This window comes from Microtus ochrogaster, chromosome 24, assembly GCF_000317375.1.
Source record: "Microtus ochrogaster isolate Prairie Vole_2 chromosome 24, MicOch1.0, whole genome shotgun sequence".
NCBI lineage: Eukaryota > Metazoa > Chordata > Mammalia > Rodentia > Cricetidae > Microtus > Microtus ochrogaster.
The window spans coordinates 26,862,091-26,878,728 of record NC_022024.1 but is presented as its reverse complement, the minus strand read 5'-3'; the positions used below and the strand labels follow the sequence as shown (position 1 = coordinate 26,878,728).

The following is a 16,638-nucleotide window of genomic DNA, read 5'->3' as shown; positions in this document are numbered from 1 at the left end:
TCTTGTAGACCAGGCTGGTCTCGAACTCACAGAGATCCGCCTGCCTCTGCCTCCCGAGTGCTGGGATTAAAGGCGTGCGCCACCGCCGCCCGGCCCAAACAAGTTTTTAATACCATTTTAAAGATTCATTTTAAGTGTCTGAATGTCTTGCCTGCATGTATGTATGCACACCATGTGTGTTCCTGGTGTCCTCGGAGGTCAGACGAGACTATCAGATTCCCTGGAACTGGAGATATGAACGAGTTACAAGTCATCACGTGGGTGCAGGGAACCAAACCCAGGTCTTCTGCAAGAGCAGCGCTTTTAACCACTGAGCCAGCATCTTTCCACCACCATCACTCCTTTTTGAGCCAATGTCTCACTAGACAGTCCAGGCTGGCCTTGAACTCATGACCCTTTTGCTTTAGCTTTCCAATGTGCCAGGATGACCACGACAGCTGGCTTTAGGGGGTTTTGCATAATATACACACTGACATCACTCAATCTGTTCAGGTTCAAAGAAACATAACCCAGTCTTATTCATCACTAGCTACTTAACTTAGTACTCATCAAATGTACAGTTAGAACCAGTATCAGAAAGTATGGCTGTAGAAAAGGCTTGTTGGTCTTGCAAAGGACCCTGGTTCAGTTCCCAGGCCCACAAGTCAGTAGCTCCAGTTCCAGATCTGATGCCCTCTTCTGACCACCTCAGACACCAGGAACACATACATACATGCAGACAAAGCACTCATCCACACAATAAATTTTTAAAAAAATGTAAAATTCCTTGGCATGGCGGCACATATCTAAGCACTAAGAAGAGGATCAGGAATCCAAGGCCAGACTTAGCCATTTGGTGAGTCTGAGCCTAGCCTGGGCTGTTTTTTGTTTGTTTATTTTTATTTACTAAAACTTGCGATAAAACACACATAACTTAAGAAAATAAATTCCATTTTTTGCACATCCATTCTGCTCAAAAAAGCAAAACAAAACAAAAACACGAAACCACATTATATGCTATTCTAGTTCTCAGAATAATGACTAAGTTGGATAAACACCACACAAGCGGTGCTGCATTCAATAGTGCAATTTGGAATTATTCAGTGCCAAACAAAACACAGATAAATACCTAATCTAATAGATATAAGCCCTAACATAAAATTATAAAAACAAATTAGCTTTTACAAAAAGTTAAAGCCTGCTGCAGAAAAGCAAGTCTGTTCTAACAAATGTGAGCCTTTACTGCAAAACAATAGCAACAGACTTGATCTAAATGTAGAATGTTTATACACATTTAATCCATATACACAAGACACAATCTTAAAAACAAACTTAAAGAAAGACTGATCAGGAGAGCAAACACGAAATCATTTTAGATGCAGATGTGACACATACCAGTTGTAGTCATCGGGAAGAGAAGAGCAGGTAGACTTTCGACAAACACTAGATAAGGTTCCATCTGCGAAAACCACAGTAAAATAGTTCAGTTCAGCATAAAAGCAAATTTAAACATTAACCAATATTTGTTTCTTTTTGTTGCTGTTTATTGAGACAGGATCTCACTATGCAGCCCTGAGTGTCCTGGAACTCACTCTGTTCTCTGACCAGGATGCCCTTGAGGTTAGAAATCAGCCTGCCTCTGCCTCCCTAGTGCTAGGATTAAAGGCATGTGCCACCACATCTGGCTTAAATGCTTTATATTTTCTTTTTATTTTTTGGTTATTTTCAAAACAAAGTCTCTATATAGTCTTCAATTTACCCTGGAACGGTCTTTGTAGACCGGGCTGTCCTCAATCAGAGACCCACCGGCCTCTGCCTCCGCGTGCTGGGATGAAAGGCGTGCACTGCCATGCTGGGTGTGACAACAATGTCTGCTGCTGGCTATAAAACAGGCTTGTGCTCGTGCTAGGGACTCAACACGTATGACCATTTCTGCTTCACATAAGTAATGAGCAGGTCTGCTCAGGGAGATGGACAAGAATCTTCAGTACACAGGGTCTGTCCGTCAAGCTGGGTAAGCTCTGGGGGAAAGGCGAGCTTGCACATTCCAGAAGGCCTTTCTAGTGCAGCTGTCTCCGCTGCCCTGAGGATGAAGAAATGAGGTGGTGCTAAGAGGGGAATACAATGTTCCCTACAGACGAGGAATAGCTCAGACCAGGGATAAAACATTTGGATAGTCCAAACTTTCCAAAAAAGAACATAAAGTATTTGGGCATTCTAAGGAGCATGGTTTATAAAGACTGTTTAAGTGATGAAATACAAATAATTTGTTCAAAATTACCTTGTCTTAAAATGCTCACACTTCAAAGAGTAACTACATTTTCAGACGCAATAGCTGTGTTTTGTTCTCTTAGTTGTTGTTCTTTTTCAAACGGGGTTTCTCTGTGTAGCCCTGGCCATCCTGGAACTTGCTCTGTAGACCAGACCAGCCTTGAGCTTACAGAGATCTGCCTGTCTCTTCCTCCCAAGTGCTAGGATAAAGGCCAGGCAAGCTATGCACTTTTTTTAATCTGCAAAAAGTTTTTTAATGTTCAAATAAGGATATTCCTCTAAATACAAAGGAAAAATTCAGAGGCAGCTCATATGGTAAAAGTTCTGAAGCTGGGTGGTCATGGTGCACGCAGTGTTCATACGACCTTACTCATATAGTCTCTGCTATCTTTTTCTGCCCCTAAGTTATCATGAGATCAAACAGCTTCATAAACTTTAAAAAACACCAAGTCCTTATCTGATGCTGATTACATACAGGAGTTTTTAATGTTCCCTCACAAGGAAGGGCTTTTCCTTTTTTCTTTTTGGTTTTTTGAGACAGGGTTTCTCTGTAGCTTTGGAGCCTGTCCTGAAACTTGCTCTGTTAATCAAGCTGGCCTTGAACTCACAGAGATCAGCCTACCTCTGCCTCCCAAGTGCCGGTATTAAAGGTGTGGCTGCCACCACCTGGCGGGAGGGCTTTTTCTGGATGCTCTTTTTGTACTTTCTCTCTAACTGTTGGTTTTGCTTTGCCAACAATGTCAATATCCTACTTTTTCACATAAAATGTCAAAAATAGGACAATTTAAGCTAGCTCACAGTTAACTGGATAGTCTTACAATCCCAGTCAACTCGAATCAGTTAACCATTTCCAATCTCCTGTTGGGTACAAGAGGGCCTGAGGATATCAAATGTGGACTAGGGCCACAGTATAAATGTAATGAGCAATCTAACAGTAAAAACATCATTTCAGTAAAGAGGGCCAAAGAAGTAGTCCCATGTTAACTCCTGTGAAGACTGAGGACTGGGCATCACTTAGGGAGAAAGGGGTCTAGGTAGCAGGGATCTTTCTCTCAACTTGCTTCCAAGATTGATGACCTAAGTTCCATCTCTGAGACCCACATGATAGAAGAGAACCAATTCCACAGACAAACGTGCAATTTCTAAAAACACATGAAAAACAGACCAACTAAAAGGAGAATTATCAAAGCTGGGCATGTGGTTTTCATATAATCCATGTCAGAGCCACAGGGCCACATGAGGCCCTGTCCTAAGACAACAAAACATTAACTAGCACCTGTACTGCTTTGTACTGCTTTGTACTCCCCTTGTACTGCTTTGACACTGACCCTAAGCCATTGGGATTACAGGTGTACAATTCCACAATTTGCTATGAAATTATTTTGAAATAAAATATTTAATTAATGAAAAAAAAGAAAAGTGGGATTTAGTAAGTTTGAACACTGTTTTAAAAAGGAGTTAAGTTGCTCCAATGCCCTTATTCATTGCTGGGGGTTGAGGGGGATGAAAGCAGAGCGCTGTGAGAATCAGGACTTTTACATTCTATTATTTGTGTCAACAGATTGATATTAAGCATTAACACACTTTTGCGATGATCTTCAGAAAGAAAGCACATTTATTTGTTTAATGGTTATATCCATAAGGGAAAAAACTTCCCACAGTATTAACAAATGATTGTCTCTGAGAGATGGGCCTGTGGATTTGTTTTTTATTTCCAAATCTTGAGAACTACTGAAAAAAGTAACAGCTGTAAAATATGCTAAGTATAAATGTTCCTCCTAAAGGGATGTTACCTTCTACCAGTTCACCTAAATCCTGCTTCCAAAGCCACAGAGAAACCCTGTCTCGAAAAAAAAAAAAAAAAAAAAAAAAGGGCTGGAGAGATGGCTCAGTGGTTAAGAGCATTGCCTGCTCTTCCAAAGGTCCTGAGTTCAATTCCCAGCAACCACATGGTGGCTCAAAACCATCTGTAATGAGGTCTGGCGCCCTCTTCTGGCCTGTAGGCATACAGACAGAACATTGTATACTAAATAAATAAATAAATATTAAAAAAAATCCTGCTTGTGGTTTAATGACGGCCAATGATTACCCTCGATCTTTTACTCAGCACTTATGTATGTACACACACATACACACACACACACACACACACACACACACAAATCATCTTCTAAGCCCACAACAGGATCATTCTCTGATATATCAGGTTCTTTTCTCTATCTATCTGGTGATCTGTTCATGTTGGTAACAGCCTTACGATATTTAGTTAAGATGTAGCAAAATTTATCCATTCCCCTTTTGACTGACATTTAAATCCTGTCACTTTTTATTGTTGCAAACAACAGGCATGTAGAATAACCAAATATTTTAAATATTCTATACTTGAAGAGGCATAAAACTTTTAAAACATTTTTTTTCAGAAGCTTCACTTACTCTGGATTGGAAATAAATGTTTCCAGACAGTCCTGCTTGATGTCACCCATTTCACCACGGCAGCCATGATCTTTAGGAGGTGACGTGAACAAAGATATGGTGAGGAGAAACCGCTTCTCACATCTGTTTCTAGGCACACAGATGTTCATCCCTGCTTAAGAGATAAAAAAAAAATCACGTAAAGGTGAATGTAAACACTACAATAGGATAGGCATTATTAACTAGCACTAGTCTTTGGAAACACGGCTGTTCAACTTTTCAGTTCCACACAGTTCAACAACGGGACAAAGAGCAATGACATCAAACTATAAGAAAGGAAACCCAGGCTGGAGAGATGGCTCAGTGGTTAAGAGCACTGACTGCTCTTCTAGAGGACCCCGGTTCAATTCCCAGCACCCACATGGCAGCTCACAGGTGTCTGTAACTCCAGGAACCAGCACCCTCACACATTTATACATATAGGTTAAAACACCAATAAAATAAATAATAAAAAAAGAAAGGAAACCCAAGAACTAAGTCCACTATCATTCCTCTTGACTGCAACCTTCTCAGCACTCAGTGCAGTCTGTTGCAGTTCAGCGGTCAGTAAAGATGCAATTACTTAGGAAGCCATTCACTCAGAATACTTCTCAAACACTAGTGTGTCTGCGTACTAACTCCCAAGTACCACATAAGATAAGACCGTATCGCTTTCAGTAATAGTGTTTCTGATGAAATGAAATATTCAACAAGACCTATCTTTTGGCCCATGAAAAGTGTAAGAGGAGCCGGGCAATGGTTGGCGCACGCCTTTAATCCCAGCACTCGGGAGGCAGAGGCAGGCGGATCTCTGTGAGTTCGAGACCAGCCTGGTCTACAGAGCTAGTTCCAGGACAGGCTCCAAAACCACAGAGAAACCCTGTCTCGAAAAACCAAAAAAAAAGAAAAAAAAAAAAGTGTAAGAGGAACCACCTTACAGGTTTTAAATAAAGTGCCCTCGTCGCCATTTCATCTTACTGTCACCTAACATTTAAAGACATGTCAAGGCATATTTATATTAAACCATGAAAATTTAAAGGACTTGCTTCCAAAGACTTCGGAGCTCACTTAGAAACTGGAAAATCTGAGGCAAGCCATTAATTAATTAATAAATTAATTACCAAGTATTCCGTGGTAAATTGAGGGAAACAATCACAATTTTTATGAATGTTGTAAATAAATCGTATATAATGACCGTGCCCCTACTTTCAATTTGTCTCAATGGCTATCTACGCCTTTCCCTAGCTCAGTAGGCATCAAAGGGAATAGGGCACAGTCTCTCATTATTTGCCGGTTGATTCCTGGCACTGTCAGAACAGGACGAATTGCTAACCTGGAGTTCACCTAGCGTGCGATAGTGGTGTGCAATAGTGGCTTGCGCTATAGTGGTTTTCCCTACATTCTGCGCTCTATCAGGCAGGTGATAGGAACAAAGGCCGAGAGAAGTCTAATGATGTATTATTTTAGTAGTCCCCTGTATTACTGGTGGCATGCATGGGACACAAACCCACGTCTTCCGATTACAGGTCGAAAACCAAAACATTTGTGGGGGACAGCAAGTTTCCTCGGCTCGATGCTGATATACCCGGCAGAAGGTCCAACCACTGCTGCATAAAGATTCTCGAGGGTGAGCCCCTTGGCACCGAATTCCGTTCCAAATCAAACACCCTGGTGGGTCTGTTGGAGGAACTGGTGCACAGGGACTATGACCCATGAACCGACAGAAAGACTTGGACCAGGACGGGTCTCAGGAGTCACAAGAGCAGGGTGCAGCCGAACGCGCACCAGCACACGGGTTGTGAGCTACGGAGGAGGCGCAACCATACGCCAGCCCTTCTGCTGGACACCGGCAGCCTCGCCCTGCGGGCAGCGACAGACAAAAAAAAGCCTCAACGCCTACGGACAAGCCTTCTAGGCCTGTCCCAAAGGAAGAGAACCAGCGGTTGTATACCCAGCTACTCACCGCGGGGCCGCCATCTTGCTTCAATTCGCGTCCTAAAGAAGGCGTCCAGCGCGCGCGCCACAGGCCCACAGGGTATTCTGGGAGTCGTAGTTTCTGTGGGGAAAGTAGCCCTGGTCGCAGGTGGGGAGGGCCCTATGGTCAGCATTTGTTCTGGCTTCTTGGGTTGTAACACAATCGCTACCCTCCCGTTTCTAGTAGCAGGTAGTGTTTAAAATAACAACAGCAAAAACAAGTTTATGTTAATACTAAGAGAGACACTAGACTATTACCCCATGATGGATGAATTAAGTTTTCTCAGGGGAGACAAGACGTCTGAGAATTCAAATGTGGACGTTAAGACATTCCGGGTGTGGCTTTGTTGACTAGCTTGAAGGTCAGTCAAAGCACGGGACAGAAAAGACTAAGAGCAGATTGGGAGTTGTCTGATAACGGTGGGAGTGAATTCCATATGGGGGTTATTGAGTTGGGGAGTCATCTGAGATGCCCAAGTGGTGATATAAAGCGAAACAGGCTGGTAGATTTGTTTCGAGAGGGGAGGTTGGGCTACAAAGGAATATAAAGCCATAGGAATGAGGGCTGGGTGTGTAGCTTGGTGCTAGAGCTTGCCTGGGGCCCTGGGTTTGATCTCCAGCGCCACAAAAACTTAATAAATTATGGGCTGGTGTAGGAAGAAGATGTAGATAAAATGGAAGGTGGCTCCAAACTAAGCCAAGGAACTCCCAATACTTGGAGACCAAATGTAAGAGGTCATGGGAATATCTGAAAAGAGACATTCCAATAAATAAATAATAAACTCAAAACACTAGCAAATAGTTTACATTGGTGCACCTAAAAGTAGTTTGGCCTAGAATAGCGGTGAAACCTTTGATCGAAATACCACTCAGGAGGCAAAAGCAGATGGATCTCTGTGAGTTCAAGGCCAGCCTGGTCTACAGAGAGTTCTAGGAGGCAGGGCTGTACAGCAAAAGCCTATCTAAGAAAAAAAAATAGTTTGAAGTTCAGAGTCATAAAACGGCAAAATAGGCAAAAAAAGAAAAAAATCATAGAACCAGAATGAGGTAACTGCCCAGGAAATGATGGGCAAGTTATCCAGTTTGTGATGACTTGGACTTCCTGCCGCAAAACTTTACAAAGTAGAGAAGTGCCAGGTGGGTGGTACAGACCTGTGGTCTCGTCACTTAGGAGGCTGAAGCAGGATTCCTGGGAGGTCAAGGCCGGTCTGAGCTAGGTAGCAAGTTCCAGGCTAGCCAGGACTACGCAGAGAGACCCTGCCTCCAACAGGCAACACATTTGGGTTGTCAGTGACTCTGACCATGGTCCAGATATATTAACCAAGATAATTAATGTTTGTATAAACTAAATGTAACTAAAATAACTGGTCAGGGTGTAAATCAAAATTGTCACATTGTGTCTGAAATAACTATGTTCTACCCGAACAGATATTGCAACTTCGCTCTAACCTTCATCTAACATTGATACAATTCTGTTGTGTGGTCTTTTCCCTTTAACAACACTGCCCCCCTGATCTTTGGCACAAGACTGTTTCTGAGGTAGCAGCCTGCTTTTGGTCACCGGACAAAAACAAAGGACTACAATTTGTGTGGTGATCAATAACTTCCTCACCCACACTGTGATGGTACATCCAAAAAAAAGGGGGGGGGGTCAGATTGAAATTTAAATGTTTCCATGCTTTTAAATTAAATGCAGACCACCAGCTATACTTGACTCTCCCTCTAGAATTCTTACGAGCAATCCACGTTATTTTTGCACTTCTTTCTTTTCTACCTTTTTTTTAAATAAATATTTATTAATTGTGTATACAATATTCTGTCTGTGTGCATGTCTGCAGGCCAGAAGAGGGCACCAGACCTCTTCTGGCCTGCAGATGCTTGTGCTTGTGAGTCACCATGTGGTTGCCAGGAATTGAACTCAGGACCTTTGGAAGAGCAAGCAATGCTCTTAACCACTGAGCCATCTCTCCAGCCCTTCTTTCTTTTCTTCCGTGTTGCGTGTGTTGCAGCGTGGGTGTGGGTTTAACAGTATGGGCTCTCCTTTCTGATGAGTTCTCCTCGAAGCTCTGATAACTTGCTTCCATACGTTCAGTTTCAATTGAGCACGAGGAGTTAGTTGCCCGAAACCGTTGGCAATGCTGTTTAATACCAGTAGCTCTGTAATCTGTTTTTCCTTCGCCTTCATTCCATTTCCTTTTAACAGGCATTTTAATAACTGCACAACTGTTGTTCCTGGGATGGGAAGTTTCCCATGACCCTTCTAATCCTGGAATCCCCTTACCCTGAGGACGCTTATCCTTCCAGATCTCAAAGTGGCAGACTCCCTCTTGTCCTTCAGAGTATCCTTCGTCCTTCTTCAGACCCACACTGGGCACCAAAATGTAGCATGTGTACCTGTGTGGATGTGGGTTCATGGGGGTCCATCAAAAGAAGACTCAGAGACACTTTAAGAATGAACTTAAAAAAAAAAAAAAGAATGAACTTACCCTTTTGCAGCAACAAAGGGGTCCAGCCCCAATGGACTGAAGCACTTTCCCCTTGCCCGGGGCAATTTTATTTTGCTCCATATTTACAATTTAGCCAGTTGGTTTCCATATGCTCAAAACGATCAATACAATGCCAAGTGCAAATTCTCGATTCATCAGGTACCACAGTATTCCAGATTTCCAGAACCAAGTTTTGCGTAGTCTTTCGTGGAGGCCAAAAAATGCAGGCCCATTTCCACCTTGTCTGCCAGTCAGAGAGTCTGGAGATTTGGCAAGCATAGTTGCCTGTCCTAACTCAGGAGGTGAGTGCTTGGTTCTTTCGAAATTAGTTCATGCCATCCTGATAGGCAGTCAGGCTATGCAAATGTACTTCTGTTTCTTCTTTAGTAACTGTGAGGTCACCTAGGGAAGGCCATCTACAGAATACTGACCTGGAGCACCTTGGCTACCCAGACAACAGAATGCTAATGATTTGATGTCTCAGAGTGATAAAGCCATTGACTGTGTGAGTTATCCTTTTGTATCATGTTAATGAAGTCTTTGGTTACCCCCCCCCCATTTATGTTGGGTATAAAAGTTGTGGAAAAATAAACATGGGTGAATTTCAGAATTTCAGTCACTGGAATGCCCCCCCCAATACTTTCTATGTTTTCTGTCCTATTATGTGTCTTGATAGTCTTATATTTTTTCAATTCCCACGCCCCTACCCTGGTAACAAGTATTTTTGTCGAGGTCGGTCCTCGACAGTCTTTGTATCCTTGGGAAATTCTCAGCAAGATTCACAAAGGGGGACAAGAGGAATCTGGATTAGAGGTGGGTGCAAGCACACTGGAGCTGGGCCAGGTATAGCCCAGTGGGGTTTAGGGCTAGGCACTAACACTCTGATGCTCAGCCAAGTGTAGCCCAGCTGGAATTATGCCATACTTAAAGCCTTTAGAAGCCAGGCATGGTGGCATGTGATTTTAATCCCAGCATACAGAGTTAGGGACAGGAAGATCTCTGTGAGTTCCAGGCCAGTCAGAACTACATAGTGAGATCCTATCTTAAAACAAACAAATAACAAAAATAATCTCAGGCTTTCTAAATCAGACCATCTTCTTTTCCATCTGAATAGCTACTAGGGGGTGCTGAAGGTTAGAGAGTTAGCAGTGGAGCGAGTTAACTAGTGGGTTCTGGCCTTGACTATCAATTTAAATCCAAGTTAATATCCTAAATTTAAATCTGGACTCTCCCACTCCTTAACTAAGTAATTTGGGTGAATTAAATTATGTAATATTTTAAGTCTCCGTTTATTCTGTGAAAAAGGCAGACAATTATGTTGTTGCCTATTTCTAGACCCAAGGGGCAGACTAAATAACAATAAAATGCTCAGCACAGGGCTTGGCATTGAGCAATTTCAACCTCTGCTGGCTAAAGTTACACCACATGGGTACTTAGAAGAAATATGCATAGTAAATTTGTGACCACCTACCCCAAGGAGTTAGATTATTTCCTATGCCCTAAAATACTTTTTTTTTAAGATTTATTTATTAATTATGTATACAGCATTTCCCTACATATATGCTGCAGACCAGAAGAGGGCACCAGACCTCATTACAAATGGTTGTGAGCCACCATGTGGTTGCTGGGAATTGAACTCAGGACCTCTGAAAGAGCAGTTAGTGCTCTTAACCTCTGAGCCATCTCTCCAGCCCTAGTTTTTCTTTTTGTATGATATGATGAATGTAATAAAATGGGGGGGATAGGGGGCATGCCTTTAATCCTGTACTCAGACACACAGGCAGGAGGATCTCTGAGTTCGAAGCCACCCTGGTCTAAAGATTGAGTTCCAGGGCAGCCAGGGTTACACAGAGAAACCCTGCCTCAAATAAGAGGCAAAGGAGGAGGAGAAAAGAAAAATGAAAACAGAAATGTCTTAATCTATGGAAATATGATTTTTAGCTTGAAGTTGGTGTATGTGTTAGGACTTACAGAAAGCAGAAGACATACCAAAACTGGGATATAACTCAAGAAGGTATTATTCAGATGAGGTACGGCTGGTTTAATAGGATTGCAGGCAATAGTATTTCTATACCTCAGGCTCAGTTGCACTAAGCACACATTCCTTTATGTCCCCATAGGCCAGGAAGTATGAGAGAGGCAATTCCCAGCCCCCTTGAGAGGAGCTGGCCTTTAGCCAAAGCTGTGAGCATGAGGTGACCTTGGAAGAGTGACCACAGACAATAACTACTCTGACTTCTCCAGACTTCCTGTTCCTTACAAACGAAGACTTAGTCTTACAAGACTGCCCCTTGTTTCAGACGCCAGTGGGAGGTTTAGATTGAGCCAGTGTGTGTTTCTGCTACAATCTCGGACCCAACTAGACAGCCCTGTTACTAGATGGATTTGACTTACTTTTGTTCCCAAGACAGGGTTTCTTGGTGTAACAGCCCTGGCAGTCCAAGAAGAACTCACTCTGTAGACCAAGCCAGCCGTGAGCTCACAGAGATTCTCCTGAATTAAAAGCGTGTTCTCCTGAATTAAAACTGTGTACCACCACCACCACCACCACCACCACCACCGGTCTCCTTTCTTCATCTTTTTTCTCTTTCCAGTGCTGAGTTTGAATTCAGGAAGTCATAACTATTAGAACGCTCTTCCAGTGAACTATTTTCCCATTGAAGAAAACAAACCAAGGTTTGTCTAGTCCTTCTAGAAGTGGGCCATCTCCTGAAGGCAGTGATGCAATGAGGGATGGAGAGCACTGGGGACAGACTGGGGATGATCAGGAAGTCTGCTAAAGTGGCTGGAAAACAAAGTTGGGTGGGGCGTGCCAGGTGGGAGGAAATGACAAGAGCGGTTAGGCTGGGTGAGCTGAGTGTGTCAGTCACAGGCAGACCTCAGGGAATGGCATGCAGGACTTCTGGGAACCTGAAAGGGTGGTGCACAGAGACAGTTGGGAGGCTCTGCTGTTACCTGCTCCTGCCACCCTTCTTGCCAAAAGCTGAGTCACTGTCCAGTGGAAGGCTCTCAAGAACACCAGTGTCTTAGAAAACAGAAAGCACCAACAAAGGCAAGTGTTCTGCAGCAGAACCTCCTGGAATGTATCTCCTCTCATTCAGGACCACTGAGATAATGCCGTGAGGGACTAGGGATGACCCGTGATGACTTCTCTCGCATTCATTCCTCAGGCCCTCCCTGGGTTGCTTAACAGTTTGGCTTCTGATGTTGGAGGCAGGCCTGTAAGGCAGCAGGCATGTCTCCCTGTCTTGTTTTGTGTTGGTATTTAGCCTTTTCTTCCTCCCCACCCACGGCTTGCCTGAGTCAGCAGCCATGAACCCTTCTCTCACAGACACTTCTGTCTTGACCACCCACGAAACAGTTTCCCCAACACTGCCAGAAACAATAAGGGACCTTGTAAACAAATACTTCTTCCCGAAGACTGCTGTGGGTTGATACAGGGCTTCTGTTGAAGGTGACGGGTAGACGAGTATTTTCCAAACGAATTTTCTTTTCTTCCGTTCTTTCTCTCTCTCTCATTTTTTGTAAACAAGGCCTTGCTATATAGCCCAGGCTGGCCTCTAACTGCCTTCTGAATTCTAGGGTTATAGGTCTGCACCATCATCTCGGGTCCCCCGCTTGTCTTTTTTTGAAGCACTCGATCATGGAAAAGCTGTTATGGTTGGCCATGTCTAGCTTTTTACTTATATGAGTATTGGAGATTTCAACTCCGCTTCTCTTACTCTCGCAGCAAATGCTGTACCTCACTGAGCCATCTCTCTAGATCCTCTACGGGAGGTCTTTTGATCACAGGACACCCACACTGGGACACCAGCTACTTGTCTTTATTGCTTCTCTGACACCATAGGTAAGTGGTTTCCTGTCATGATGCCCTGCCCCCCTCTAGAAGCCCAGAACAACTTCGAACAGCTCAGGAACTTAAACCTCCCCCTCTCCTCTTTTCCTCTTTTGAGGGAGGATCTTTCTCTGTACACACTGACTATGTAAGCCAAATTGGCTTGGAATTCAAAACAATCCTCCTGTCTCAGCCTCCTGTTTTAGAATTACACGTGAACACCATCACCTCTGGCAACCTTCCGTCTTTTTAAATCATGTCATAGATTTAAAATAGAACCATCTATAAAGGTAACAGCCTGTACAGAGGGGGATGCTGGATATCTGTTGTGGCATGTCTAACTATTTTGGTTTTTTGAGTGGCTCGCCAACCAGCTCCCAAATAAATCATGGGAGCGTATTATTATTAGCTATGAATGCCCTGCCTTAGCTTGGCTTGTTTCTTGCCAGTTTTGCTTATCTTACATTCTCCTGTCTACCTTTCCCCTCCGGGCTTTTATCTTTCTTCTCTATATCTTTCTTTCCTTATTCCGTGGCTGACTGGGTGGCTGGCCCCTAACGTCCTCCTCTCCCTGTTCTCTTGTTCCTTTTCTTTCTTCCTCCCAGATTTCTCCTTCTATTTATTCTCTCTGCCTGGAATCCAATAAAGAGGGCATTCTTGGGAAATTCAAGGATGACCCATGTCTCTGTCTGTCTCTGTGTGTTTAAATCAGGCCCCTTTCCCAGCTCGCGAACCGTACTGTAGCCAACAGTACACATGACATGTATGGATGTGTTACAACCCAGCATAAAACATTTCTCATATTCTTCCTTGATTTTCTGTGCTCATATTCTGAGTTTTCCTTATTGCATTTTCTCTTCTTCCTCATAGTAAAGGGCTGCTTTACAGGCTATTCCACATCCCACAGACTCTAACTCACCATTTAGGACAGCCATTCTCAACCTGTGGGTCATTCGACCCCCCCCCCCTCAAAGGATTGCCTAAGACCATCGGAAAACACAGATATTTACATTGTGGTTCATATCAATAGCAAAATTGTAGTTATGAAGTAGTGATGAAAATAATTTGAAGGTTGGGGGCCGCCACTGATTTAGAAGCTCCTTTAAGATTTTGACAACCTTCTTGAATTCTAAGGCAGTTAATGCTTCTCTCTGCTCCAATAGCGCCTTGGGAAAGCCTGTTACAGCTTAACACATTAGACTGTAATCACCGTCTTTCCTACGATGGACTCTTAAGTGCAGCAGGGTGTGATCCACCTCTTCTGCAGTCTTTTACTGTAACCCTGCACCGAGCTGTGTCAATCCCGCATGCATTCATCATCTCCTCTTTGTGTTGTAGAATATTTGTGGTGATTATTTTGTTTATGATCTAACAAATAAAGCTTGCCTGAGGATCAGAGCGCAGAGCTCCTCATGCTAGCTAGCCAGAGAGGCCAGGCCGTGGTGGCGCACACCTTTAATCCCAGAACTCGGGAGACAGGGAGATGGATCTCTGGGCTACGCGAAATTGGAAATTGATCCAGTCTGAAAGAGAAACAGCTCACACAGAGGTGATCCCAGCACTAGGGAGATGTAAACAGGAGAAATGAGACTGGGTGGTGAGAGGAGACAGGAGCTCAGTGCAGTCAGTCTGAGGACAGGATCACCCCTTTGGTCTGAGCATTGGTAGAAGTAAGAACTCTCTAGTTGCTGGCTGCTCTGCGTCTCTGGTACTTCAGCGTTCACCCCATAACTGACTCCAACTTTTTATTATTAATACCAGGTAGAATTCATGTTACAAATTATTATTTTAAGATGTGTTTCATTTGTTTATGCTGTGGATCATTTGTTTTAATATTTGTTTTTTTTTAAATATTTTTTAGGTTTACTTAACTTTATTTCATGAGCATTGGTGTGAAGGTGTCAGATCCCCTGCAACTGGATCTTCAGACAGTTGTGGGTGCTGGGAATTGAACCTGGGTCCTCTGGAAGAGCAGTCAGTGCTCTTAACCATTGAGCCATCTCTCCAGCCCCCCGATATTTGTTTTAGTAAAGATGTGTTGCATTCTTTTTTGTTGTTTTGTTTTGTTATTTGAGAGAGGGTTTCTCAGTAACTATGGAGCTAGTCCTAAAACTTGCTCTGTAGACCGGCCTGGACTCAGAAATCTGCCAGCCTGCCTCTGCCTCCCAAGTGCTGGGATTAAAGGTGTGCGCCACCCACCGCCTGGCATGTGTTCCATTCTTTTATGTTGCATTTGTTTAACTCTGTGAAGTAGTGATTCTCTGCCTGTCTAAAACACCTGATGGTCTAATACAGACCTAAATGGTCAATATCGAGGCAGGAGAAAGGACAGGCAGGCAGAGAGGATAGACAGAAAGAGAAGGAATAGACAAGTGGAGGAAGACGCTAGGGCCCAGCCCAGGAGTAAGAGTGAAAGGAAGATATACAGAAGGAAGAAAAGGAAACGGGCTAGAGGCAAAAGGTAGATGGGATAATTTAAATGAGCCAAGCCAAGGCCGGGCCTTTATAAGAAAGAATAAGCTTCCTCCTGTGATTTATTTGGGAGGTGGATGGCTGACCCCCACAAAAAGCCAAGAGTAAGCCAGGCGGTGGTGGTGCACACCTTTAATCTCAGCACTTGGGGGGGGGGGCAGAGGCAGGTGGATCTCTGTAAATTCGAGGCCAGCCTCTTCTACAAGAGCTAGTTCCAGGACAGGAACCAAAAACTACAGAGAAGCCCTGTCGCGAAAATCAACAAAACAAAACAAAACAAAACAAAAAAACCAGAATGTACCGCCCGCCTGTACTACATGAGAGTATAGTACTATTCCTGTATTGCGGCGCCTGCACTACAGGACCATTCACGAGCCCCGCAAGAGCCTGGAGATTTAAACACACAAAGAAACACAGAGACTCGTCTTTCAAACAAGAATGCCCCCTTTAGTGTGTCCAGGGGCAGCTTATACAGGGATCCTTAACACCCCAGCGAGATGCACCAGAAACCACTCCTCTGCCATCAGGAACTCCTGAGGGTCTCGTGCACAGAGCAGCTGCAAGCATAATAAGTTTACAAGCAATTCAGGATCTGGAGGATCATAGCTCCCAACACCAGAAGAGTAAAACAACAACCGGTGTGTGCTCCTGCGCTGGGAGCCACTGTTAGGTGAGGCCTGTGTTTGTTAGACTTGCAGGGAAAGCAGCTACACCGTTTTGCTATAATCTTAGGAAAAACCCCCATCTACACCGCATGTTAAAATGGAAGCAGCAACATCTTGAGTGTCATGAACAGGGTTGGAGAAATGGCTCCATTTGTTGCTCTGGCATGGTGGTATCCTTGGAAGGCACCAGACAGTGTTGGTTAGTGTTATCAACTTGATAGAATCTAGCAAACACCTAGAACAAGGGCCTCTGGGCTTGCCTGTGGAGGACTGTCTTGATTTAACTGATTTATGGACAGCCATCTTAATCGCGGATGTGACCTGGGCTGTCCAAACAGAAAGGTGAGCACTAGCATGTAAAACTCCTGATTGTGCCTGCTGCTGCGACTATCCCCTTATAACGGGCTGTAGCCTGTACTTTTTTTTGCTGAAGACGGCATACGAGATTAAGCATGGTGACTGGAGTTCAGAGGTGTGCTAATCAAACTGGAAATTTCTTTTTTTA

At 43.8% G+C, this 16,638-nt stretch overlaps 1 protein-coding gene across 3 annotated transcripts in view; it reads right to left on the bottom strand.

Moving 5' to 3' along the window:
- Mrpl42 (mitochondrial ribosomal protein L42) overlaps nt 1–6,715 on the bottom strand; it is a 20,097-nt gene extending 13,382 nt beyond the window's left edge. Inside the window, exons 1-4 of one of the 3 annotated variants that reach the window (XM_026784455.1) lie at nt 6,665–6,713; nt 4,684–4,834; nt 1,375–1,438; nt 172–226 (exon numbers count right to left, since the gene is read on the bottom strand). In XM_026784455.1, the coding sequence (XP_026640256.1) occupies nt 172–226; nt 1,375–1,438 (119 nt within the window). In that variant the 5' untranslated portion in view covers nt 4,684–4,834; nt 6,665–6,713. Of the gene's footprint in view, nt 1–171; nt 227–1,374; nt 1,439–4,683; nt 4,838–6,664 lie in introns of all 3 variants that reach the window. The other 2 variants (XM_013350316.1, XM_013350317.2) reach the window with 2 other exon arrangements.
- Between the last annotated feature and the right edge of the window lie 9,923 nt (nt 6,716–16,638).